At 43.2% G+C, this 24,259-nt stretch overlaps 1 protein-coding gene across 8 annotated transcripts in view; it reads right to left on the bottom strand.

The window, feature by feature from the left end:
• Positions 1-718: 718 nt before the first annotated feature.
• GLYR1 (glyoxylate reductase 1 homolog) overlaps positions 719-24,259 on the bottom strand; it is a 41,846-nt gene continuing 18,305 nt past the window's right edge. For 5 of the 8 annotated variants that reach the window (XM_033166939.1, XM_033166940.1, XM_033166944.1 and 2 more), the window contains 13 exons: positions 21,245-21,383; positions 20,512-20,733; positions 17,022-17,108; positions 13,036-13,092; positions 12,193-12,243; positions 12,015-12,088; positions 9,815-9,914; positions 8,299-8,409; positions 5,977-6,078; positions 5,099-5,261; positions 4,261-4,440; positions 3,608-3,732; positions 719-2,152 (listed from right to left, as the gene is read on the bottom strand). In XM_033166939.1, coding sequence (XP_033022830.1) covers positions 2,078-2,152; positions 3,608-3,732; positions 4,261-4,440; positions 5,099-5,261; positions 5,977-6,078; positions 8,299-8,409; positions 9,815-9,914; positions 12,015-12,088; positions 12,193-12,243; positions 13,036-13,092; positions 17,022-17,108; positions 20,512-20,733; positions 21,245-21,383 — 1,486 coding nt within the window. In that variant the 3' untranslated portion in view covers positions 719-2,077. The remainder of the gene's footprint in view (positions 2,153-3,607; positions 3,733-4,260; positions 4,441-5,098; positions 5,262-5,976; positions 6,079-8,298; positions 8,410-9,814; positions 9,915-12,014; positions 12,089-12,192; positions 12,244-13,035; positions 13,093-17,021; positions 17,109-20,511; positions 20,734-21,244; positions 21,384-24,259) is intronic. The other 3 variants (XM_033166941.1, XM_033166943.1, XM_033166945.1) reach the window with 3 other exon arrangements.

Here is a 24,259-nt window from a genome sequence, read left to right as displayed (position 1 = left end):
AACACTTAACTGGTTCTGTTTCCTTTCCCAGACCAACTGCTATAATACCACAGAAGTAACAGGCAACCAGAGGAGTGTGGCTTTCATTTTTGTATTGGAGCTACAAATGTGAAGCTCCTGATCAACGTAACGTCCTGGTCCATGTGGTATATTCACTACAAAATGGAAGTATGGATTACTGTGCAGATTGGGTCTTTGCATATTAGGGCTTTACAGCTGCAGGACACCCATGGGAAATGTGAAATCTAATGTGTGAACAGAAGGGGTGTCCAACCTGCTGCTTTCCAAGTGTGAATACAGGATTCTCTTCCAAGACTAACACTGAGTTGATGTACTTAAGACATGGGGGCATTTTCTCTGCTATTTTTACAGCACCCACTTCTTATATCCTTGCATTCCATTTTGAAAGTTCAGGAGCTGCCAAAGAGAACTCAGGACTGTTCATTTGACACCAGCCATTTTTTACATGGAAGCATGTGGTCAAGTTCTGTTGGGCTCAAAAGCTCACCCTCCCTCAATGGCAGCTCTGGCTGATTCAAATAGATTTATTTGAATTCTTTGGGACCCTACTTGACTTCCAGTGAGAACCAGCATGGTAAATGGCCTCAACAGCAAGAGCCATTCCCCACTTCCCTTTACTAGGTTATTTCCAAAGCACGGGTACTTGGTCAATCTGCTGGAGCGCTCACAACTTCACCAACAGATGACAGCATATCAGTTCAAAGCTTGTTGTCACTGCCATTCATGCAAGCAGAGTTTATTAGGCTGTATTAAAGTTATTGCCAACAAATAGGCATATCTCCTCCAGTTTTACAGAAAGGGAAACAAGGAAGTCAAGATTCTGGGTTTAGATTTTGCGTCTTCCTGAAGCCACTTTATCTTACCTTGCCCTATGGCTCTCTGGCAACATGAGAAGAATCCTAATAATCTTTGCCAACACTAACAGCCACAGAAGATTGGGTGTGTGCATACTGTGCATGCTCTCAGGACATAAAACAAAAGGAAGACACCAAAGTTTCTACCTTCACTCATTAAAACACATACCAGTTCATTTTCTGAATTATAAAAAGCAATAGGGTTTGACAGCAATATTCAAGACTGGATTAACCTTTTGGGAGCTGGAGTCTTTAAATCAACAATAGAAAATCTGTGCCCTCCAGATGCTGGGGGACAAAAATCTATTTGTTCCAAGACTGCCTTGGATTTGGAGTTTAACAATGCTTGGAAAGCCAAAGGCTGTTCTCAATGCATTTGGCATATCCAAGTGCCACAGGCATATGCTGGATCCTGTGTACGCTAAAAACTAAGCCCACTGAGATACTGAGGCGGGGAATATCCGAAACTACAATTTTAGCCCTGTCGCCTTCTTGATTGTGACTGCTTCCCTCCTAGGAAAAAAAAGGGGAGCCAGGTTCCCAGGGTCTAGACCAGGTGTGGGAAATCTCTGGCCCTCCAGATGTTGCTGAACAACAACTCCCATCATGACTGGGCCACTGATCTTGCTTGAGGAAGCTGTAGTGCATCAGCATCTAGGGGGCCAGTGACTGAGCCACCCAGGTTCACAGGCAGGTGAGACAGCCTTCTTTCAATTGTCCCTAGTGCATTAGAGAGGACAATGAACACATTACCCACAGCAAATAAGTGAAACAGCAGTTAAAAACAAACAAACAACCTCTTGAGGACACTGGTACAAAAGTGAACACCAGAAGAAGCCAAGCAGCAGACTTCCTGGCAAGAGTCACCTCAAGGTTTCTGAGATGACCTGCAGCCGATTCCATTCTGTGACTCTGAGAATGTGGTATAATTTGTTGTTAAGAAGGCAATGATCCAAGCCCTTTCCCTCCTACTCTTGCTGCTGCTGGCACAGAAAGGCTTGCTGTAGTATCTGCCCTTGTGGCAGATCCCAGAAGAGTTTTTGTATTTTAAAAAAGGAAAAACAATTGAGGAGAGGTGGGGGGAAGAAAAGAGAGAGACAGAGAGACAGAGATGGACTGGTCCAGAGTTAAAACCCAGTATTCATCATCATCATCATCATCATCATAATTAATAATCATGGTATTAACAAGAATGGGGTAGCCTAGTGGATGTAGGCCCTGTACACAGCAGACATGTCATTGTCAGATTGGTCCAATGCTTTTGCTCGTTTGTAGACCTGAAGAAAGAGAAAGACAGTAAGAGAGCAGTCCTTTCAGAAAGCAAGTATTCTCATAATACTATTGGTTTCGCACTAGAATACAGAACTGCCTCAGCAATATCTATAAACACTTCCCTTCAAGGAATGCTATGTGAGTTGGGGAATCGGGGCCACAGCCAGCACCTATGTGTAGCTCACTATGAGGAAAAGCCTGCTGTCCATAATTAGCCCCCCAAAAGCTTCTCCCCACGGGAAAGATGATACTGTGTCATGTAAAAGAGCCAAAATATTCCATTAAAATAAAAAGTTTCAACAGCTATAAAGGTAAAGGGACCGCTGACCATTAGGTCCAGTCGCGGACAACTCTGGGGTTGCGGCGCTCATCTCACTTTACTGGCCGAGGGAGCCAGCGTACAGCTTCCGGGTCATGTGGCCAGCATGACTAAGCCGCTTCTGGCGAACCAGAGCAGCGCATGGAAACGCCGTTTACCTTCCTGCTGGAGCGGTACCTATTTATCTACTTGCACTTCGTGCTTTTGAACTGCTAGGTTGGCAGAGCAGGGACTGCGCAATAGGAGCTCACCCCGTCGCGGGGATTCGAACCGCTGACCTTCTGATTGGCAAGCCCTAGGCTCTGTGGTTTAAACCACAGCGCCACCCACGTCAGCTGTAAGCAGTATTAAATGACAAACTCTACACCAGGGTGGGCAACCTGTGGCCTTCCAGATGATGTTAGACTTCAGGCCTGCCAAGCATGGCCAGGGATGATGGAAGTTAAACAACAAATGTCCTTCAGGTTTAATTTTAACCACGAGAAGCCAATGCAAACAAAAATGTTTTACAATGCTTAGAAAAAATGGTTGAACCCCAGAGGACTTGGCAAATCAAGGAGAGTGTCATAATCAAGGGGCACCATTAAGATCGCCTCCCTATAAGTGCCTGCTGTCTTTTTTTTTTTTTTAAAGGTGTCTGTATGGAATTATCAAGAAGATCAGGGTTTAAGACGTCTGCTTGACATGCATAGCTGGCAAATTTCCCCCCTTTTTAAGGGAAATTCCCTGATTCCAAATAGGATTCCTCGCAAGAAAAGGGAAAAGTTGACAGCTATGTTGACATGGCAAGCATGCAGATGTGAAGGCCCATTAAAAATAGGTGAAAAAATTGTAGTTTCCCATCCACCTCTTTTTCCCAGCCATCACTTATCTAAGCAAGTGTGATGCGTCCCTCTGGCGAGCATGGTGGGTGGTCCAGCCTATTTCCAAACTTTGAAGCTAAGGAGGAGGTTGGGAGTCCTTTGCCAGTGAGCCATACCTCCAAAGTTGGAAGACTGGGGGCCGCATGGCCAAGGCACCCAAAGAGGCTTGGCCATGCAGGACCAAAGTGGCAACTCCCCTGACCTTAACAAAGGGGGTATCAGGAGCTCTCCTACAGATGGGACTGGAGCAAGAGAGGTGGCCTGGGCAGCACACATACCTCATTGGCTGCAGCTGCCATGGGAGTTGGGTGGTTAACAGAATCGCCTAGTGCAATGGCTAATCTGAGATCCTTCTGGATGTATTTCAGGTAGAAATCTGGTTTAAAATTTCCTTGCAGAATGTCTGGGGAGAAAGAAAAGAAACAAAACCCCAGGTACATTTCACATTCCACTTTCCCAGTTGCTGACTTGCTTTCTCTCTTTCCTTGCAGATTTCACCAGTGCCAGGATCAAACTGATCCTGTTTAAAGACGTCAAGCAGAGTCAGATTGCTACTCTAAAGTGAACTTCAAGGCAGATATCTTTCCTAACCCTCCTTTCAGTGACAAAACGTAGGACACTGCTAAACTGTGACCCTCCCCCAACCATGGACTTCCTGTATCTCCCCATATTTTTTTAAAGCCTGGCTGTGAAGACAGATGAAGTATCAACAAGCATGCAATGTTCAGTGGATAAAATATTTGGCTTGAATGTGGGAGTATGAATCTGCAGCAAATCCATCCTATACTACACTAATGGAATAGTGAATCCCAGAAGCAATGCTTATCTCCTTTCCCCCACTCTTTGAACTCCACTATGCAACTGTTTGGTGACACTTAAAAATAGATAGCCAGCTTTCTGGTTAAGAAGGAAAGATGGTAAAGAACTTTACTTTGGCACTTCTGGTCCAAGAAGATGCTGGCGAGCTGTCCCTGGTTGAGGATATCCAGAAGAGTCTGCTGCGACTGACCAGTCACTTGAGCCAGAGTTAGTCCTTCTGCTATTGTGGCCATGAAGCTTCCTTGGACCATGTTCACAATCAGCATCATCTTGGCAGCGTTGCCCACTTCCCCTGTGAGAGAGGCACACACTGTTGGACAGCTCTATATAAGGAAAAAACCAAGAACCTGCACCAAGCCCACTGACATCTAAGCCATTCTGAAAAACACCCAGTGAAAGTAACTACATCTTCTGTTTGGGGTGGGTGGACTGAATCCCTAATATGCATGCATGCATCACAGCAACCTGGAAGCGGCAAGAAAAGGGGGCATAACGGGGTGGGAGCATAGTGGGCTTATGTGTGGTCTGCTGTTGTGCACAATAACTCCGTACACAACCCTTCTAAAAATCAGGGGTTGCCTGTATCACTGCTTCAGACAGACTCTGGATTCCAAAACAAAAAAATTGTGACTACATGGTTTTATGTTCTCTTGCCTAAACAAGGGGAGACTCACTTTCCTATTCCACCTCTCAGCATGGATACACTGATAGCAAGTGTGGGCAACATGGTGCCCTCCAGATCAACTCCCAATACTCCTGATTACTGGCCATCAGCTGGCCTGGGGCTGCTGGGAATTTTAGTTGAACAACAGTGTGGAGGACCACAGATTGCCCATCCTTACTATACAAATTGAGGCACACTAAAGCCAACTGAATTCAGTGGGCTTAAACTGTTCTGCCTATGATCAGCCTACTATGATTCTCTTCATCTCTGGGCTGGAAGATATTACCTAGAAAAAAAGAGGTTTTCCCCATTGCTTGGAAACAACTACTGCAGTCTTCATATAAGCCCCTGTCACCGGCGGCTAGTATCACCAGCATGCCATCATTAGAGAGTTGTTGGTTCCCTGAAACTGGTGCCTCCAGGAAGCGACCACCCCTGGATACGATCACCTGGAAGAAATGAGAAGAAATGTCCCAATTACATACACATGGGGCACACACATACTGCACCAACCAAGAGGTCAAAGAGGAAAGCTACACCTTGAAAACCATCAGGAAATACAGGAAACCCCAAACACCTATTAAAGACAGGAGCACCCATGAACTCCCTCTAGCCATTGGGTTAACCTGCTGTGGTGACACTGAAGTTTTTTTTTAAAAAACCATATATTGGCTAATGTTGAGTATGTCAGCAAGAGACTATTGACAGCACAGCCACTTTTGAGGGAACTGAAAGGTCACATCAATTTAGGGGCAGCCAACTTGGTGCCCTTCAGTTGTTTGTGGACTCCAACAATATCTGGAGGGCATCCACACTGGCTACCATTTCTTTAGATCGAAAAAGTTCAGATATCCTAAGGACAGTAGGCAGGTGCATGTGTGTGCAAAAGGGCATACAATTTGCAAGAAGGAAATGGGCAAAGAAACTTTGACATGGAGAGAATGTGGTACAGGGAGGTGAGACAGACTTCCACAAATCATTTGAATCAAAAATCCAAATCTCTGGCTACAGGTCTCACTTTTTAGTAAGCTTGCAAATTGCCTGGCTCTTTTAAGGCAGAATTTGCATGTAGCGGAAAAAGAGTGAATGAACACCGTCCTGAATGAGAGCTAACCCTATTACATGATTTAAAATAACACCAGGCACTCAGTTTGCAATGCTTACCTGAGCCAGTTCTGTAACAGTGTCTGCATCCACGGTGGACATGTCCACGTAGCACTTTCCTGGACGTATACCCTGGAGAACTCCACTAGGACCAAGCACCAGCTGTGGGAACAGAAGAGCGCCAAAGCAATAGGGTGTCTGCAAAGGAAATGCACCTGTGCCAATGCTAAAGGGCCTCCTACTAACCATCTCTGCACAAGGGCTTGCTGAAAGTGCCCACATGACTTGAGTGGCTTCAACATTATTTACCTTATAGGATGCTGCTGTTCACTTTAGACAGAGGGTAGTTTTAAGGAAGCGCTAACAAAGGATCAGGAAGATGATGGCATTACTGCCTTGGGCTACATTTTCTCTCTATCTTGGATAAGGGATGTCTGGTTGAAGCTCCATTAGGATGTGTTACTATTTGCAGTTCCAAGCACAGGGGAGGAACTGGACTACACAGAAATAAGACTAGTTTCTCACAGGGTCAGCCAAGCATGCGCAGAAATCTGCAGTGCTATACTGCAGCACCTGTGTAAAACGGAAACTCAAAAGGAATCAAAAATTCATGAAGCCCAACTTCTTATTCAAGGATGAAACCTCCCATTCTATTAACTTCACAGCCTTGCAGTTACATACATATATATAAAACAGCAGGGGTAAGATTTGGTTGATGTGTTGACATTGTAGGGCTATGGATGGGTTCTGGTTATGACAGCAGGCCATTTTAAATGATATGGGGAGGGAAAATCCTTTTTTAAAAAGGTAGCAGATGAAGAGTTGCCTAACTCCTGGGCTAGATGGACCTGGTCTGACCTGGCACAATGGTAGCTTCTTAGGTCGTATTAGGAGGGCAGATAATACATTTTGGGTTACTCTACTTCATATTACACTCAGCCACACAATTATTTTTTGTGTATTTTACTTGTATTGTGCATTGGTTGAGTTGTATGGATAACATGAGCTAGGTAGGACCCTGGAGCAAAATCACTTAATAAATAGAAAAATATACTCAACTGTGCCAGTGGATTCTCTGTTGCTTTTCTGAGATTTTGCTAGGCACAGATAAGTTTTTCAAGTCTACTCTTACAGCCACATAGGAGCTACAAAACTTGCAGCACAAGCACAGTCCTCCCTCTATTAGTAGTCTCAGGTTTTAGGAGTGTGCTATTGGAAAAGCACACACTAATCAAACTCCATCTGAGCTCAGCCTTCGAGACCGAGGTTCAAGCTCCACCTCTTGATGGTCTCATCCAAGTCACTCTCAGCCCCTGTTCCTCAGCTGTAAAATGGGAACAATAGCAATCTCTCACAGGGTTGTCTGCGGTTATGGAAAAGCCACAATAAAGTTATCTAAAGCATTTTAAACTGCGAAGTGATACAATTTGCTTCTGTGACTGACTGTGGTTATCCTATCCCACAGCACACACAGTCCTTTATTTGTTTTATATATTGCCTTTAGACCACAGCCTTCAAAGAGGATCATGAAAATTATAAATATGCACTACACCAAGAACCACACAAAATGAAGAAAACAAAAAGCAAAAGTAACCAGCTCTGCCCAAACCTACTGTGAACTATTCCAGTTAGGAGATTAAGCATTTGGGCAGAAAATATCAACACACAGCTGAAGAGACAGGCTGACATTGTTCTAAATACTAGAGCTATGTTTTGTTACTCTGATCAGTTTCCACCCATGATTTAAAACTGGGAGGCACACTTCACTCTTAATTCTCACAATTTCTGTTCCCAGAACAGCAGCCAGGCTTCCTCCTTGAAACTACCACTACCTCCTATTTCCACCTTCCCAGTCAAGGCAAGACAACAGTGATGCTTCTGGGCTTTTCCTGCATCCTTCAGCAATTGCATAAGAGAATCCTAGCACACACTTATTCCAATTGAATATTCTGATACTATTCAAATATTCTAATTCTAACATGTCCTTATATATATGCTAAGTAAAGAGTGAGGAGGGTTAATCAATGTTGCACAGGCCCACACTGCTTTAAGGAGCACAGAATGGAGGACGCCTCCAATTTACTAATTTTTTCAAGGCACACTTCAGCCTCTCTTGCAGTACACTAGCATGCTCTGATGCACAGTTTGGGAATTACTGTACCAGACAAACTTTGGGGCATCCATTATAGGAAGTTTTACAATGAGGAATATGATTTCTGCACTTTCTTGGCTTACAATTCATCCATCAGGAGATTCATCCATCAGGGATTCATCCATCAGGAGTCAGTATGTTTTGGAAGAATTTTTGGTCATGGAAAGTCCGCTGTGTGTACAGCACTGTGAGAAAGGTGGGAGCGTGCAAGAAAAAGAGATAATCCTTACATCCTTGGCTGCCTTTGGATCAGATACGCAGGCGAAAGTGATGTCACAGGTGGAGACCACTTCAGCGGGGGTTCTTCCCAACCTTGCCCCCTCCTGGATGAACAAATCACACTGCAAAAGTCACAGACCCAAATGTAAGAAACAGAAACCAACCACTGAATAATAAAGGTCAAAGCTGGCTTTGCTCTACCCGGGCCCCTGATGTACCCATGGTGAACTGAAGAGGATTGCATCCTGGACAGCATTCACATGAACAAAATGAAACAGGGCTAGGCTATTTAGAAGAACCTTGTTTTCTGGGGTGTGGAGATCACATTAAGTGATGTCAGGTTCTCTTCTCTGCTTTCTAGAGTGGTTAGCTATCCTCTTACTTTAGGAGTATTCCAAAGACCCCAGAGGTTCCATAGCAACTTATCAGGCCCACAGCTCAAGAGGCCAATGACAGCAGGCTACCTTCTAATAGCCAAACAGGTAGCAACAGGTAGAGTCCAGTTCCAAAACACAGCCCATGCGGGCTGGTGGGGAATAGAAAACCTCACCTGTCCTGAATGACAGGAGAAGACAACCTGCTACTTTCTACTGGTGGCAGTAGGTGGGGATGGGGTCCTAGCACTAGCTTTCACCATCTCTGTGTGGGCACTGAACATTTGGGCCATTACCCAGCTGCCACAGGCTGTTAGATGGTAGCTCCGAAACTAAGCCTCTTGATTGCTTTCACCCCAGAATAAGGGGGGGGGGACCATTGTGAGTTTGATCACTGCCTTTAAGAATTAGACATGCACACTATCTCTCACTCCACTATGCTCAAGCAATCTATAGACTAGCCATTCCAGCTGGCTGTAGCAGAGGGACAGAGGGGCTTCAGGGTCCACTCCACTGACTCTGCTGAGACAGGCTGCCACTGGCTTCCTCTTGTTCAAGGCTTCCCATTCAAAAGCTACCGGTACTTAGTGTTCACTACGAACTGATGCCTGAGTCGGCTTCTGTATGCTACTGATCTCATATACAAGTCATTCCAGGAGCCTTTCTGGCTGAAGGGCAGGGTAAACCAATGCTTCAAATAAATAAATCCATCTCCAAAACCTTGATACAAGAATGATGTGGGCACAACTGTTCCAGAGATCAGAAGGCAGAGCTTCTGCTACTAGCCACAAAAATAGCACAAAATGAGAGGAAAGAACATGAAGCAGAGGGAAGGAAAATGTTACCATGGCTACTATGTTCTGGTGTGATAATTTAAGCTGACTTTGTCACAGCAGTGGTGGTGCTCAGAAATGCATGTCTCAGACGTGACTGACAGAAAGGCACACTTTTTGTCTAAATGGCTTCTCTTCATTACTATACTTCCAAGCTCAGTGAAACCCCACTGTTCACATTTGGGATGATGGCTTAAGGTCAGCCAATCTGAAAGTCGCCACAGCTTCATAATGAATTCTCTCTGCAGATGCAGAAGCTTAGACTAGGTGACTAAGACTATGTATGATATCGCCTCATACTTCCCAAAGAATGAACTCACCTTTTCAGCAGTCCGGTTCCAGACCGTGACAGTGTGACCCATTTTTAGTAAGTTGGACACGATGCCACTCCCCATCAGGCCAAGGCCAAGGAACCCTATCCTGGGGAGGAGAGAAGGAAGTTTGTAGTGTTGGAAATTTGCATAAGGGCTTAATGTGAGGTTGGAGATATAGAAGCAGAGGCTCTTCGAGGCCTCGTGGCGTTCAAGCTTCAAGGAAACAGGCATACAGAGGCAGGCAGCAAAGGGCATAATTCATAGTAAGAGGATTTATTGAGTGAGCACCAATGTTCTCAGGAGCAGGAACACCAAAAGGATCACATTTATATCCCTAGCAAAGAGCCAATGGCTGACAGACATCAAAAATCTGCTCTATATAGCATGCCTAAACAAGCAGTCTGGACTTAAGAGACATTACTTTCTTCTCAGGCAGATAAGAGAGCCTCATTCTATGAGGACAAAGAACTGGGTGCATAAAGTCATACTCATTTATAGCACAAAATGGACTAGGACGGTGCAGTGACAATGTCTTGGGTCTGCATGTGCAAGGTCTAAATTTGAGTACAGTTCTGCAATGACTGGGCAACTCCCTCTCTTAGCTAGTTTGCCTCAGAAGGCTCAACACAGCTTTTGGTATCCTGGTGCACAACTCACAGATCAAAAGTCACGTATGTTTTTGTAAATCTTTCTGCCATGCCACTTAAAGAGAATTAAGTGCTTGTTTAAGCTACAGTTCAAATGTTAGCAGCCACTGTGGTTTCATGCTTAGGAAAAGCCACTGCTAACATGCAACATTCCTTATCCAAAAGAATAAGGTGGTGAGGGGGGTATTGGAAGAATTTTGGTTGAGACGGCCCTGCATGCACTTTAAGTAAACTATAGAGGCAGTGGCAAGAACGAGGGATACCAGAATGGAACAAAGACAAAATTACCCTTGGAAACTTGCAAAGAGTACAAGTGACTGTTTCCCTCCTCAATTAACAAAGGCATTTCAAAACTGATCTTAATAAAGCTAACTCAATTTAGCTTCCTGTATGTCTGCCGTTCAGTTCACAGCTGGCAGCACTTGCAATGCTTAACTAAACCACCACGAGAGGCTTGCGGCAAGCCACTGCTAGGACAGCTGCACACTAACAGAGCCCAACCCAAAAGGACGCCTTGTCTGCTTCTGAATTGCTATGGGGAAAGGGTTTACCTGAATACTTTCATTGTTATATATTAAGTTTCCCTTCAGCAAGTCTGAAAAACGGACATTCCGAGACAGCTCCAGCGACAAACAGGCCACAGCCTGTTCTGCATCGGAGCAGGAGGGAAATTGCTTCCGAGAGCGAGGCAGGAAGTGCAACTGTAGCTCCTGTCACTCTAGAAAGGAGAGGGGGGAAGCACAGGAAGTGCCAGAGGACGCAAGTGTCACAGAGTGCTGTTCTTGGAAGGTACAATGCTCCTGCCTCTACCCATGCATCTGGTGGTTTGGGGTTGGTGGTTAAACAGATAAGGCCACCTGACCTGCCTTGCAGGACAATGCTTTCACCCACATATAGAACAGGCAACTCCCAGCAGATTCATGCAACGACCCTAGAGTTGTGATAAAAGCAACTTTCGTTTTTCAAAATGCATTCATTGGACCAGCAGGGAAGCTCACTACGATATCCAGGAAGTCTTTGCTAAAATTATTTATCATAGTTTGATCATGCTCTTCTTCAAGAAACTTAATGCTTTTGACTTTCTTGCATCTCTTGGAGCCTTTTTTTTTTTTTTTTAATCCCGGAAGGCCTTTGCAGCTACAGTATTTAAATTTCTAATGTTTAGACTAGCCAATCACTTTAGTGATTCTCTGTATTGTTTTTAATGGTGTTTTATGTTTTGTTGTACATCACCCTTATATTTTATATTATGGTGATACAGAAATACTTTTATAAAAACACAAACTCACTCAGCCATTCCTCTTTTAACAAGCCTTCTAAAACCTTTATCCCAACTGGTATCTGCTTTGAATCTGAATTAGTTTTCCATATGTGATCTTATTTTCAACCGCTGTAATACACAGAACTATGGTTTTAAAAAATGTTTTATATATGCGATTGTTATAACTGTTTACATATATGTATCGTATGTGTTATATTGTAAATTGCTCCTTAAGCCAACAGGGCAGACATGGCAGACTTCAGAATCAGAAGGAAATGAAAGAAAAGGAGGTTCTTACTTCTTGTCTGTGGGAGTGATGCTGCCATTGATAGCCGTGCTGTCTGCTGCCTGGATAGACGTGGACCCTGTTTCCTAAGGGGTAGAAAAAACACAGCCATAAAATATAATGTCACTTTATAGAAACAAGCAGTCTCAAAACTTTAATGCAGGCAAGTAAAAAAGGAAGTCTGCTATACCTCTTCACACACCTTCAGCTTCTTTGTGATGGCTTGGTAGCAAACAGTCGGCTGCATAGAGAGGAAAGGGACAATAACAGATTTGGGGGGGAAACTCTTTTGCTGTCTTGCAGGGCAAGTAGACCTATATGCTCAGCATGAATAGACAAATAATTATGAGCAAGCTAGGGACACCCCACCCTACTTTTTGTATGAGAAAAGTAGTTCTTGCGTTCAACCCCTTCCCTCCAGGGCGATCCCATAGAACACTGTGAACTCATAGGTGAAGAACCAAGCTTAGAGAGATCTGGCAAAAAAAAACCCAACCAAGTGTATACCTCGATATGGTAATAATAAATAAATAGTTATTGCAGGAGAACAGCTGCAGGTCAGTGGGTAGAACACTTGATTTGCATACAGAAGGACCCAGTTTCAATCCCCAGCATTGGAGAGCAGCTCCCAGTCAAGTGTAGACTCTAGGCTTAGGGTGATACTGAGCTAGATGGATCAATGATCTGGCCCAGTATAGGCAATGTCCTATTTCCTACTCCCCAACCATGCTCCCTTAGGATGGAGAAATCTTTATGAAATGCATGTGGGGTGGAATAAACGACTGTTATCTCCCTATAGCTGCCTTATGAGCAACTTCTGGTGATCTGCTCCATGAACTTTCAAAATCATACTTCTTCCATGTGTACAAGTGACAAACTGCTGTTTCTCAAGGAAATCTGAGGATGTCACAGCTCAACTTTAAAGGCATTTTCACTTATGAATGCCAAAGCAAAACTAATGAAACCTGGCACAGAGACTTCAACTCCTGAATTGCCACAAGCAATGAACTCGTCAGCCAAACCTATTGCTCACCTTCTCTGTCTGGCTAAGCAGGAAGTGATGGAAATGAGGGTCGCCATCTTTCACAGGCTGCAATTGCAAAGAGGCAAACTTAGAAACCAAGGCAACCAAACTTCAAGTCTGAAAAGCCTCCACACACATTTTAATGGGTCGTCACTTTCTCAATTCTGAGGAGACTCCTTGATGTCTTCCACAGACTAGCAAGAGTGTTGTTTTTATCTCTGTACCTAATACAGGATGTGTGTCAAGAAGTTATCATTATGCTTGGTAATAGAGGTGGGAATTAAGAGTCCAGGAGAGGCAGGCTGGGGAGTTCAGCTCAGAAAGAATTGGCAGAAGGAAAGTAATTTCCAGGACATAATACACACAGCAGCCTCTTCAGTGAACGCCACCCATGGCAACATTATGGGAGGCTGCTTGAGAATGACTCCTTGGGATATATTTCAGCTTGTGATATATCCCTTAAAAGCGCTTTCCAATTTAAAAAACAGGACTCATCTGAATGTATTGGTTTCTAAGTTGCAATCCTAAGCACACTATTAAGCAGCAAGCAATTTACTTCTGAGTAAACATGCTTAAAATTCTGCTACAGGTCTGTGCTCTCAATTTTTTTTTTAATAAGCCACTTAGGATGCCTTTTTTGTCTGAAGAGTGGTTTATTACTGCTTATTACTACCCATTCCAGGAGCATGTTCATGTTAGAATGGAAATCATCAATTTAAGTGAAATGATAAATATTAAATGGTGAGGGACACAGTTTGCCAACTCCAAAAACCAAACCTTAAGTGATATCTCAGAAACTACTTTGACTTTTTTTTAATCTTCTGCCTCTTGACACCAGCCACTATCAATTCTTAACTAATAATTGGTGTTAACTGGCTATCTAATCATCCTTACCCCCTCCCTATATTTTCTACCAATGGTCCACACAACAAAGAGAAAGACAAGATTAAATTAGTATTGTGTTAACAGTGTGATAGGTTTTGATGTTCATCATCACTGCCTCTTTCCATATGAACCAGCCCAGATATAGAGATCGTCCTCTGAGGCCCTTCTTTGTGTGCTTCCTCCATGAAAGGACCAGAGGGTGGCAACACAAAAATGGGCCTTTCTTGTGGTGGCTCCCGGTTTGTGAAATGCTTGCCTGGTGCCTTCATTACCTATCTGCAGACACTAGGCAAAAATGTTTCTCTATAACCACGTCTTTGGCTGCTTAACATTCTATGGCTGTTTAAATGTGTTTGCAGGCAGGAGATTACTGGTTTGTTTTTGTTTTATTATATATTTTGAGTTCACATTTTGTGTTTTTATGATGTGAACCACCCTGTGATCTTCAGATGAAGGACGGTATACAAATCTGATTAATAATAAATAAACAAGCAAACAAATAATTGTGATAAATAAATAAAATCTGGTTTGGAAGGAAAATTTTATTAAAAAACCCTGCAAGCCAAATGCAAAGATGCATTTAACTTTTTGCGTAGTTTGGCACTCAGAACTGAGCAATGAAGGGTAGGAGGGGAGGGGAAGGGAAATTGCAGGGAGAATTCATGTGACAAGACTTCTATCAGCCAAGAATTCCATGGGTTCTATTCCCTCTCTGCTATTGGACCTAGTAAAAGGAGTAGCCCATGGGGTGCCCGCCCCTCCAGGCATTGTTAAGACTATAACACCTTTCATCCCTCACCAGTGGTTATGCTGGCTGGGGCTGATGGGAGTTCAGCAACAGTGGAAGGCACCACATTGACTAACCCTGCCCTACCAACTTTGCCAACTGCTGCATTCTTTATAGGAAGTCCTGCTGCCTCCTCACTGCTGCCAGAGGGCTGTACAGTGGCAGCCCTGGAGCCCCAGACAATCACTTGTGCTGCTGAGCTTCTACCCCTTACCTCCTAGCTTATGAGTATTGCATTTCAAAGATCAAAGAGGCAACAATGAACATGCTGAGCTATGCAAAAAGCAAAGTCTGAACATGATGTGTGTCTGCCTTTGGATTCTTTTCTCCTTTCTTTCTAGGACAGAACTGCATGCAGGAGTTTGCCTGGAAGTGTGAGGGGTCATTCTTTACTATAACTGCATTAGATTGGAGTCTAAGGGGTGGCAGAGGATAGGAAATTTGAAGTTGAGCATGCTAGTGTTTATGGGGAGGAGAGGAGTGATGTCTTGCTCTGCATTGCTTTACTTTGTGGGTCTCATCCCCGTTTCCCACGTTATTTTCTCTAACCCCCCAAATATGGAAGCTATTTATGGTTACCACCTGGTAATGAGAGACAGGAGCATTTCTGTTCATGTTCACAAGTTATATTTTTGCATTTGAGTCACTATGTTCATAACGTAACAGCTTTTAAAAATATTTCCAAAGTGAGTTTCTCAGAGAACACTTTACAAGTAAGTAAACAGGGAATGAGCCTTACTGAAATTGATGGGCCTTACTTTTGAGTAAACATATATAAGAACATGCTTATAGCTTGCTTCTCAGGCCTCGCATGCCTCGTGCAATAGTAATCTGAGACCTTTAAACACAAGTAAATGCACTGTTCATGATATGTGATTTACACCATTTTTAAAGAGCTGCCCTAAGAAATGACTTATATAAAAATATTATTATTTATATAAATTTAATTTTAAAATGTTTTAAGAAGCTAAGACATAGCTAGACTAATTAAACTAGGCTATTAGATAAGGGATGCGGGTGGCGCTGTGGGTTAAACCAGAGCCTAGGGCTGGCTGATCAGAAGGTCAGCGGTTTGAATCCCCACGACGGGGTGAGCTCCCGTTGCTCGGTCCCAGCTCCTGCCCACCTAGCAGTTCGAAAGCACGTCAGAGTGCAAGTAGATAAATAGGTACTGCTCCAGTGGAAAGGTAAACGGCGTTTCTGTGCGCTGCTCTGATTCGCCAGAAGCGACTTTGTCATGCTGGCCACATGACCCGGAAGCTGTACGCCGGCTCCCTCGGCCAGTAACAAGAGATGAGCGCCGCAACCCCAGAGTTGGACACGACTGGACCTAATGGTCAGGGGTCCCTTTACCTATTAGATGAAGACTACTAGTGTCATCTTAAGACTGAAAGGCTGCAGAATGGGTTTTGTCAGGAATGAGGAATGGTCAGATCCCAAGCTCCTCACCCCCCCCAACCATTTTGATAGGTAAACAGGGCTACACAACTGTCAATCACCTGACATCACCATGGCACCAGGTGATCCCAACTTAAAGCACCAATGCATGGAAAAGTAAGGCCTCTTCTACAGTGGGCTGGTTTGTATGTAACCGTAAACTATGGTTTGGTACTATGTACATGTGCTGGAATGAGCAAGAGCAAATCATCTTCTCCCATGCAACCAGAAGGCCTTCTATAGATTTGAAATCTAACTTGTCATCACAATACAATTATGGTTTAAAACAAGCTTTGGTTAAATTTAGCAAGCCAGCTTCATAATCCATGGTTAGTAGTTGGCTTGCTCAGAAGCTGACTAAAACAGCTTTAAACAACAACACCTGGTTTGCACATAATAAGCCAGGATTCAATGGAAGCAAATCTAAATGCTGCAGAAATCCTTCTCTTGGCTGATGGTGAGTCCAAGGCTTTATTCAGGTTTGTTTCAGTTCATGCTAAACCATGGTTTAGTGTTATGCTAGAATGAGCCCAGTGGCTCCTCCTCTTGTTTCCCTTCACCCATATGAAACAGACAGTAAAGAGGGCAATGCAGAGATGGATACAGGAATAGGGACAGTAAGAGAATGGAGATGAATTAATACAAGAGGTGAGTATTTGAAACTGGAAAAGGGACATGATGCAAGTCATGCACAGAGAGGACTGGAAATGGAAGAGCAAGGAAGGAAAGGGTCTCTTGCACAAAATATGGGGAACCAAGCCTTCCATTAAGAAACTCTGATGTATGCAAGGTAGAAGATTACTGTGATCCACCCCACTGTGCTTTGTACAACAGCAGAAATGGTAGAATTTTTTTCCACTGAGGAAAAGACAAAGAATTAAATCACCTCGCTTACACTCGGTGGCCATTTAAAGCCAGCCATGGTGCCAGTCATCATTCTCTTCACTGTGCTCGATTCAGGGATTGTCAGATCCTGTGAAGTAAGGAGGAGATTGATCAAGAACAGAGTTTAATGACAGAATCCCAAAACTCTGTGCACAGGATATTTGAATAGCAGCTAAATGAATATGTGACAATATAATGAAGCATATTTTCCTCTTCCACACACCCCCATCACTCTTTGGAAAATTCCTCTTTGAAAGGAATACAACTTCCAAAATCAAGTAGTGTAACGTGCTTGCAAAATTGCATGTGAAAAACTCTCAGCAAGATTCTATGTAAACTTGGAAGCAAGTCCCCACCCCACCCCCAGGTTCACTAAGACTTACACTGTAGTAGGTGTGCTTAACATCATGAATGTAACATAATCAATGCACATGACAGTGATAATATATGCTATCCAGTAAATTTCTTATTTCCCTCTGCCATTATTGTCATGGAGAAATGTACCGAGAAAACAGTGCATCTTAGCTTGCTCTTTTACTATTATTAACATCTTATTTTTTATAAAATAAAAAATAACACACACATCAATTTGCATCACTTTCCTTGACTCAAACAGAACCCATCCTTCACCTCTAAGCTAGCTTCTTCTTAACGGGTCCCAAATTCTGGAATGAAGAATTGTGCCAAAAGCACATCACACTCTAATCTATATCTACTGCTGAGGGAGAAGAAAAGTGATGAACAAAAGACAAAATCTTTACTGGTTTTGAAGTATTGACAATTTTCACTGCATGTCTTCTAAGCACCACCACTTTTTGCTTTCTATTTTAATAAATGATCTGGCTAAGATTTTTAGGTTTTTCAATGGACCAAAAAGTTATGATTCATATTATCAACCTTGGCTATTCTAAGCCACTATTCTTTTTAAGTGGTAGTTCTTACAACTCTACCACCAGTCTTGGGCCAAGTCCACATATTAGCAACCCTTATTAAGTATTAAATCCCTTTGGTGTAAAAGTTGCAAAATAGCCACTCAGTCACATAATAGGCTCCTTATCTTTTGCTAAGCAAATGCTGGATTTTGATAGTTACAATCCTACAGAGTTACCTAGAACGAACTGAACTTGATGGAAATTACTTTTGAGCGAACATGTGTAGGATTGATGGTAAAGATGCCCTTGCTTGTCTTCTCAAGCCTGTGGCTCTAACCACCCTGCAGTAAATTCCTTCAGTTTGTGTGTATATAAATATTCTGTATATTACATATACGTGGGGGGCTGGACTGTAGAGGCTGATTTGGCTAGGGTGGTGGAGAGATTACCCTGAATGATAGTAGAACCTTCCCATTCCTTCCAAACCTATGAGCAGGAACAATCATTTTCCTCTCCTACACCTGGAACCACCATGTATTTGTGTACCATGTAAAATGCATCCATATTGATACTGGGTCTCTTGAATATAAACAAAGAGCGACCAAGAGTCATCCAGTACTGCTCTGCAACCTCTAAACACTGTGTATGGATGTGATGACTGGTGTCACAGAATTGTAGAGTTGGAAGGGACCCCCAAGGACCATCTAGTCCAACCACCTGCACTGCAGGAAGTTTCTCCCCGGTGCGGGGGTTGAACCCATGGTCCTGAGATTAAGAGTCACACGTTCTACCCACTGAGCTATCACCTTGAAAGACATCTTGTAGGGGCTGAAAGGTGGGTATAAATTATTTTACAACCATCACCTGAAGGTGTAGAGGGAGTTGCCACAGCCTCATCATAATCTAAGGAGCATTTTATCCCATCACCATCTTTGGAATCTGGTGGCAACAATAACTCTACTACCCTACTACATTAAACCTCCCATCTCCACCACATTTTAAGTAAAAGGCTAAACAAAACAAAACAAACAATCGTCTTGTCCTCCATTTAGTGCACAGATTAAAAGACCTCTCAGTGAAATGTTTTCTAGCCATCTTCTACACCAGCTAGCAATCCCTTTTGATTTTAGGCAGAGTGAGATTCCACAACAGTGAGAAACCAGGACCATTTCAGCTGCCAAGAGGACTTGGACTGTCACAGCCAGTGCTATCTATACAAAGCCTGGTCCAAAAGCCGTTCTTACAAAAGCAGGACTCCTCCACTGGAACTGGGCTCCCACACTCTCTTGATGATTATATTTTGAAAAATTAATGAATATTCTTCAATGGGCCAGAGAGTATGTAGCAGTGGTAGCTGAATGAGCAGCGTCATCAAGAAGTCTGTTGCTTTCAGTAGCCTTTTTTCTTTCCACACCTCTTGATGATGCTGCTCTCCTCATGGAGCCAGAAAATCCATGCATAACCGCCAACTTTTCTGCAATCATCCATGTAAAAAGGGACACCCCCCTCACCTGGTATTCAGCCAGTGACTTAGTATGCTTCTGAAGTTCAAAGGGCAAAATTTACTACTGATACACCCTCCAAAAGAACAAGTTAGCAAATATGCACACCCTCAAGCCAACTGTTTTGGAAATGTATAACCTAAAATAAAATCTCAGGGAAAATCCTACATGCAAGCAGTTTCATCACATCTAAATGCAGGGATCCGGTCAGTCACCAATAAAGTATCAATAATGGTTTCCCCAGACTGCAGGAATCTAAACCTGAAACTAGTAAAGATGAGAGTCAAAACTGTGACCTAATAAAAGATGGCAGCAAGAAAGAGGGAAGCACTTTGTACAATTCAACTGAAAATGAGTGGAATGCAATCCTAGTAAATCTTAGCTGATTAGTAATCCTGTTTTATGCTTCTTAGTGGCATTCAGATTCAGCCTCGTGGAGCATTAGCATTATAGTAATCCATTCAACTGGTAAGGATTGAAGTGGGTAACATCAACCGCCAGAGCAGGAGATTCCAACATTCTTGAAGAGACAGAGGTGGCTACGTTCCGCTAGTGAACATCTGTCAAGTGTCCAAGGATGGGACAGACCAAAACAGGGGGTGAGGAATCGAAGGCTGGCAAAGAATTAGGAATGCATAGAAACGGACGTCTTCTGGCTGCGCCATCCACTTCTAGAAGCTTTCTTCGTGCCCATCTATCAAGGCAACTGGCCCTTTTCCAGCCTGAGCGCACCAGAGAAAGGATGAGATGGAAAGGGCTGTCATCTGACCAAACGTACAAATGAGATGGAGATGTTAACATATACCACTATTGACTGTGAAATTGTGCTCCGTTTCCTTGGTTAGTGTGCAACAAGATGGAAAAATGGTGTTATCTCGTTGGATTTCCCAGAGAGAGGAGCCATTCCATGAAACTTCTAAAGCTGAGCCCTTTGGAAGAGCCAACTAATATAAATGATTATGGCTGAGGAATAAAGGAATTGCCTGGTGGACCCTTGAACAGTTAACACATGCAACTTTTCAAATGGCCACAACAATGAAGTCATCTGGTTGGCTGTTAAGGTTACATTCCATCTGGACAAGCTCACAGAGCATGGGAGGAGATGCAAAACACAAACCTTCTCATCTTTAGGGGGGCGCCCTCGCTTCCGGGGGCTTTGCTCATACGTTCTCTTCAGAGGGGATTTTGAGCCTCGCTCTGAAGAAACGGAAGACACCCTCTTCTTCGGCTTCCCTTCAGACAAATTGGCTTTGTGTTTCTCTTCTCCCACTGACTGCTTGCCCCTCTCTTCACTCGAATTCCGCCGATTCTTCTCTTCGGTGGAGTTATGAGAAGAAGCCTGAGAGATTACAGAACAGAGAGGATGAGGAAAAGAAGGGGCATGAGCTGGCATGGATTTTGTTGTCCCCAAACTCACAAAACCCAAACATGAGTTTTGCGAGATATCCGAAGAATGCCAAGGACCCTGAACTCAGGGTGTTAGCAGGTTCAAGCTACTATTTAGAACAGACAAGGAGAAGCAAAGCACAGCTGTGTGTTCTAGTCAGACACCTACTTTATAAGGAAAAAAAGTTCTAACTCCAGAGTGCATAGCAAACACATTCCAACGGTGTAAGGAGATCCAGCTGATCCTTTTGTCACTGTTCACTTTAAGGAAGTCAGAGAGGTGACAGAATTGCGAAACTTAACTGCTTTACAACTTTAAATATGATCCTAATCACTGTTCCATAGTATAATTATTGAGACATAGCCTGGAACACCTACCTGGCAATGAAGTAAAAAAGGAAGCATTTCATTCATTATTCCAGGGAACTGTGTCAGGAGGCAAAACTAAATGAAAGGACACTCACCTGGTCCTTGCCTTTGCCTTTTTTGAGGAATTCTTCCACAGCATCCACAGCTTGCTGGAACCTCTTGCCTTTGTTAATTTTGATCATTTCCTCTTTGTGGGCATGATAAGGCTTCAGCTGCTCCACTTTAATCCAAGCACTAATAAAAGAGAAATCAAAATGGTATTTTCCAGTCATATCACTCAGAGGTAATTGGCAGCCCTTCCAAGCAAGATGTACAGACAAAACCTGAATACTTTGTCCCCCCACCCCCACCCATATTCCAAGAGCCTTCCTTGGAACATATATGCCAGGCTTCCCCAAACTAAGGCCCGCGGGCCAGATACGGCCCAAGGGACTCAGTTTTCCGGCCCCCAGCAACCCCCACTGCCGCCGCCCGCTCTTACCAGTGTGGCACAGTGCAGCTGCCCACTTTCAGGTCGGCGGAGCGCCAGAAATAGCTTGTGCGCATGAGCACGGCCTCCGCAGACCCAAAAGTGTGCCAGAAATGACACTTGCACATGTGTGCACAAGCTATTTCCAGCACTCCGCAACCCAAACGTGCGCCGGAAATTGCGTGCATGCGCATGCTCCCCCGCCCTCTGGCCCGCTGCGCGATTGGCGCTGGAGGAACTGACCTGAGGCCAGGTAAGTTTGGCAACCCCAATATATACTTCCACAAGTGGCACACTGGCTAGCGCCCACAGCAAATCCTCTTCTTAGCTAACTTTATACTGCTTCAGTTATCTGTAAGCATTCCCTCCCATACCTCTTAAATTAGAGGTGAACCCAAGGTGCTTAAAAAGCAGTTTACTTGTTAACAAACCGCATCTCAAACATATTTGTGCCTGACGTTTTTCAAGCAGAATATTTCTTCCTCAGACGCCACTGCTGGCTTTCAATGTGAGTCTTCTGTATTCAAGGAAATCACTAGTTAAATCAGAAGTCACTTCTGACTAAGAGCTATTTTGCTTATAATGAATTGGGTAAATTAAGCCATTAAGGTTTTGCTTTGGTTTTCCTGATTCAAACTCGTGATGCCCCTCACACTGCCAGACTTTCATCTCCCAAACAACTGAGTGGGATGGTGCTTTTTTTTGGGTTTTTGTTCTTCAGTTAGTCGTCCAACTAGGATACCTGTGCAGAATTCCTTAACAGCACCTAGCTGAATTAGGAAGAACATCTGTATTTAGCTGAATTCAACTATTACAGAACAAAGGGGAACTTATTCACCTCTTCTGTTTTCTTTTATATGCATTTCCATAGCATTTCTGATATTTCGTCCTAGACTTTGTTCCTAATGACGTTTTAAATGAAATTTCCCCTTCTCAGTAGGTATGTTGCTATATAAAATATATTAACTTTACAACTTCTGTCACAGAAACAAAGAATAGGAATCCATGCATATCATTTTATAAGATAAATCAATATTCTATCTACAGAATTCCAGTGGAGTTGCAAAAACCACTGCTTAAAGGAGTCACTTCAATAAAATGCTTTAACACCAACTCAAGAAAATCACATTCCAACTGACTTTTAAGCACCAAGGAATAGTATACAGTTATAGTAGACAAAACAATGTGGGAAGCAATTTTGGTCCATTAGAAAAAAGGAATCCAAAAGCAACAGTAGAGTTAATTCCTTTATTAGAACCAAATGTCTAAGTAAAAAAAAGGGTTTTTGTTTTATTATTATTTATGAAGTTTATTAATCCTTTTTTTTTTTTGCCACAGCAACGCAAAGTGAGTTAGAACATTTTAAGCAAAATACCAAACACATAGATACATTAAAACCAGAATTGGAAAATAATCCTCTACATTAAAACATCTCACCAACACAAAAAGGCCACTGATAGTTAAAATCCAAAGGCATGATTAAAAAGGTATGTTTTTGCATAGCGCTTAAGGATATGCAACAATGGTGCCAAGCAAACCTGCCCTAAGCAAGCATTCCACTAGCAGGGAGCTAGCCCAATGAAAAGACCCTTTCTCATGCTGCCATCTTCCAGAACGCCTGTGGAGGGGGCCCACAAAGAAGGGCCTCAGATGATGATTGCGGGGTCTGGGTCAGTTCATGGGGGGAGGCACCTAAGACTATATAGGTCAAAACCAGCACTTTGAATTATGCCTGGAAACCAACTCATAACCAGCGCTGTCAGGGCAGAATTGTTGTTATATGCTCAGCCTTTCTTGCCCTAGTGAGCAACCTGTGCAATCTATCCTCCATTCAATCTTCAACTATTACCATAAACTGGGCTCTCCATTATGCCAAGTAACTATTACATCTGTCTTCCTCACAATCCCTCCTCACCCAGCCTGGTAAGAGTTATAAACTCAAAAAAGTTTTAATTCACTTCTTCTATTACTTGAATTGGTCCTAGTAGAATTATGCTACTATTGATTTCAGTCTTTAGTGTTTTAAAGCGGGTTATCCTGACTTAACATATATCCACACATACAAATATTTAACCTTGCAGAAAAAAACGTATTATTATTAATAATACTATACAGCGCAATGCTAGCCAGACAGACTCAGAAATAAGTCGAAATGAATTAAATTGAGCTTACTTCTAGGGAGGCAGTTAGGCACAAAGCAGCCTTAGTGAGGAGGCTGGGCACTGAGAATGTGTACAGATTAATTCCTTTCCTTGTTTTGGCATCACAGTTGTGCCCTTTTGTTCCAAGATTGGGGAGGATATTATGAACTAGGCCATCACCATGTATATTACCATTCTGGCACTATTCCTTCTACAAACAACAGCCATAAGTCACCAAAACCAGAGCTACTAGGTTTCCTTTTATTTTTATTTAAAACCCCAAAATGCCAATTCACTTATTAAAGTTGGTTATAGTCATGTTCAATGTTGGGTATTCCCATGCTTATACCGGGAGCTTATACCAGGAAGCAGCCCAGGAGCATGGGGCAGCGCCACACCACCTACCTGCTGTTCCCAAGCCTCCCCTGGCACCGGCTTGGGGAGGTAGAGCTGGGAGGCGGGCCACACCCACAAATAAGTCTTGAATTTTAAAGGGCCGG

This window comes from Lacerta agilis, chromosome 13 (assembly GCF_009819535.1).
Source record: "Lacerta agilis isolate rLacAgi1 chromosome 13, rLacAgi1.pri, whole genome shotgun sequence".
NCBI lineage: Eukaryota > Metazoa > Chordata > Lepidosauria > Squamata > Lacertidae > Lacerta > Lacerta agilis.
The sequence above is the reverse complement of the archived record's forward strand: the minus strand, read 5'-3'. Positions and strand labels throughout refer to the sequence as shown.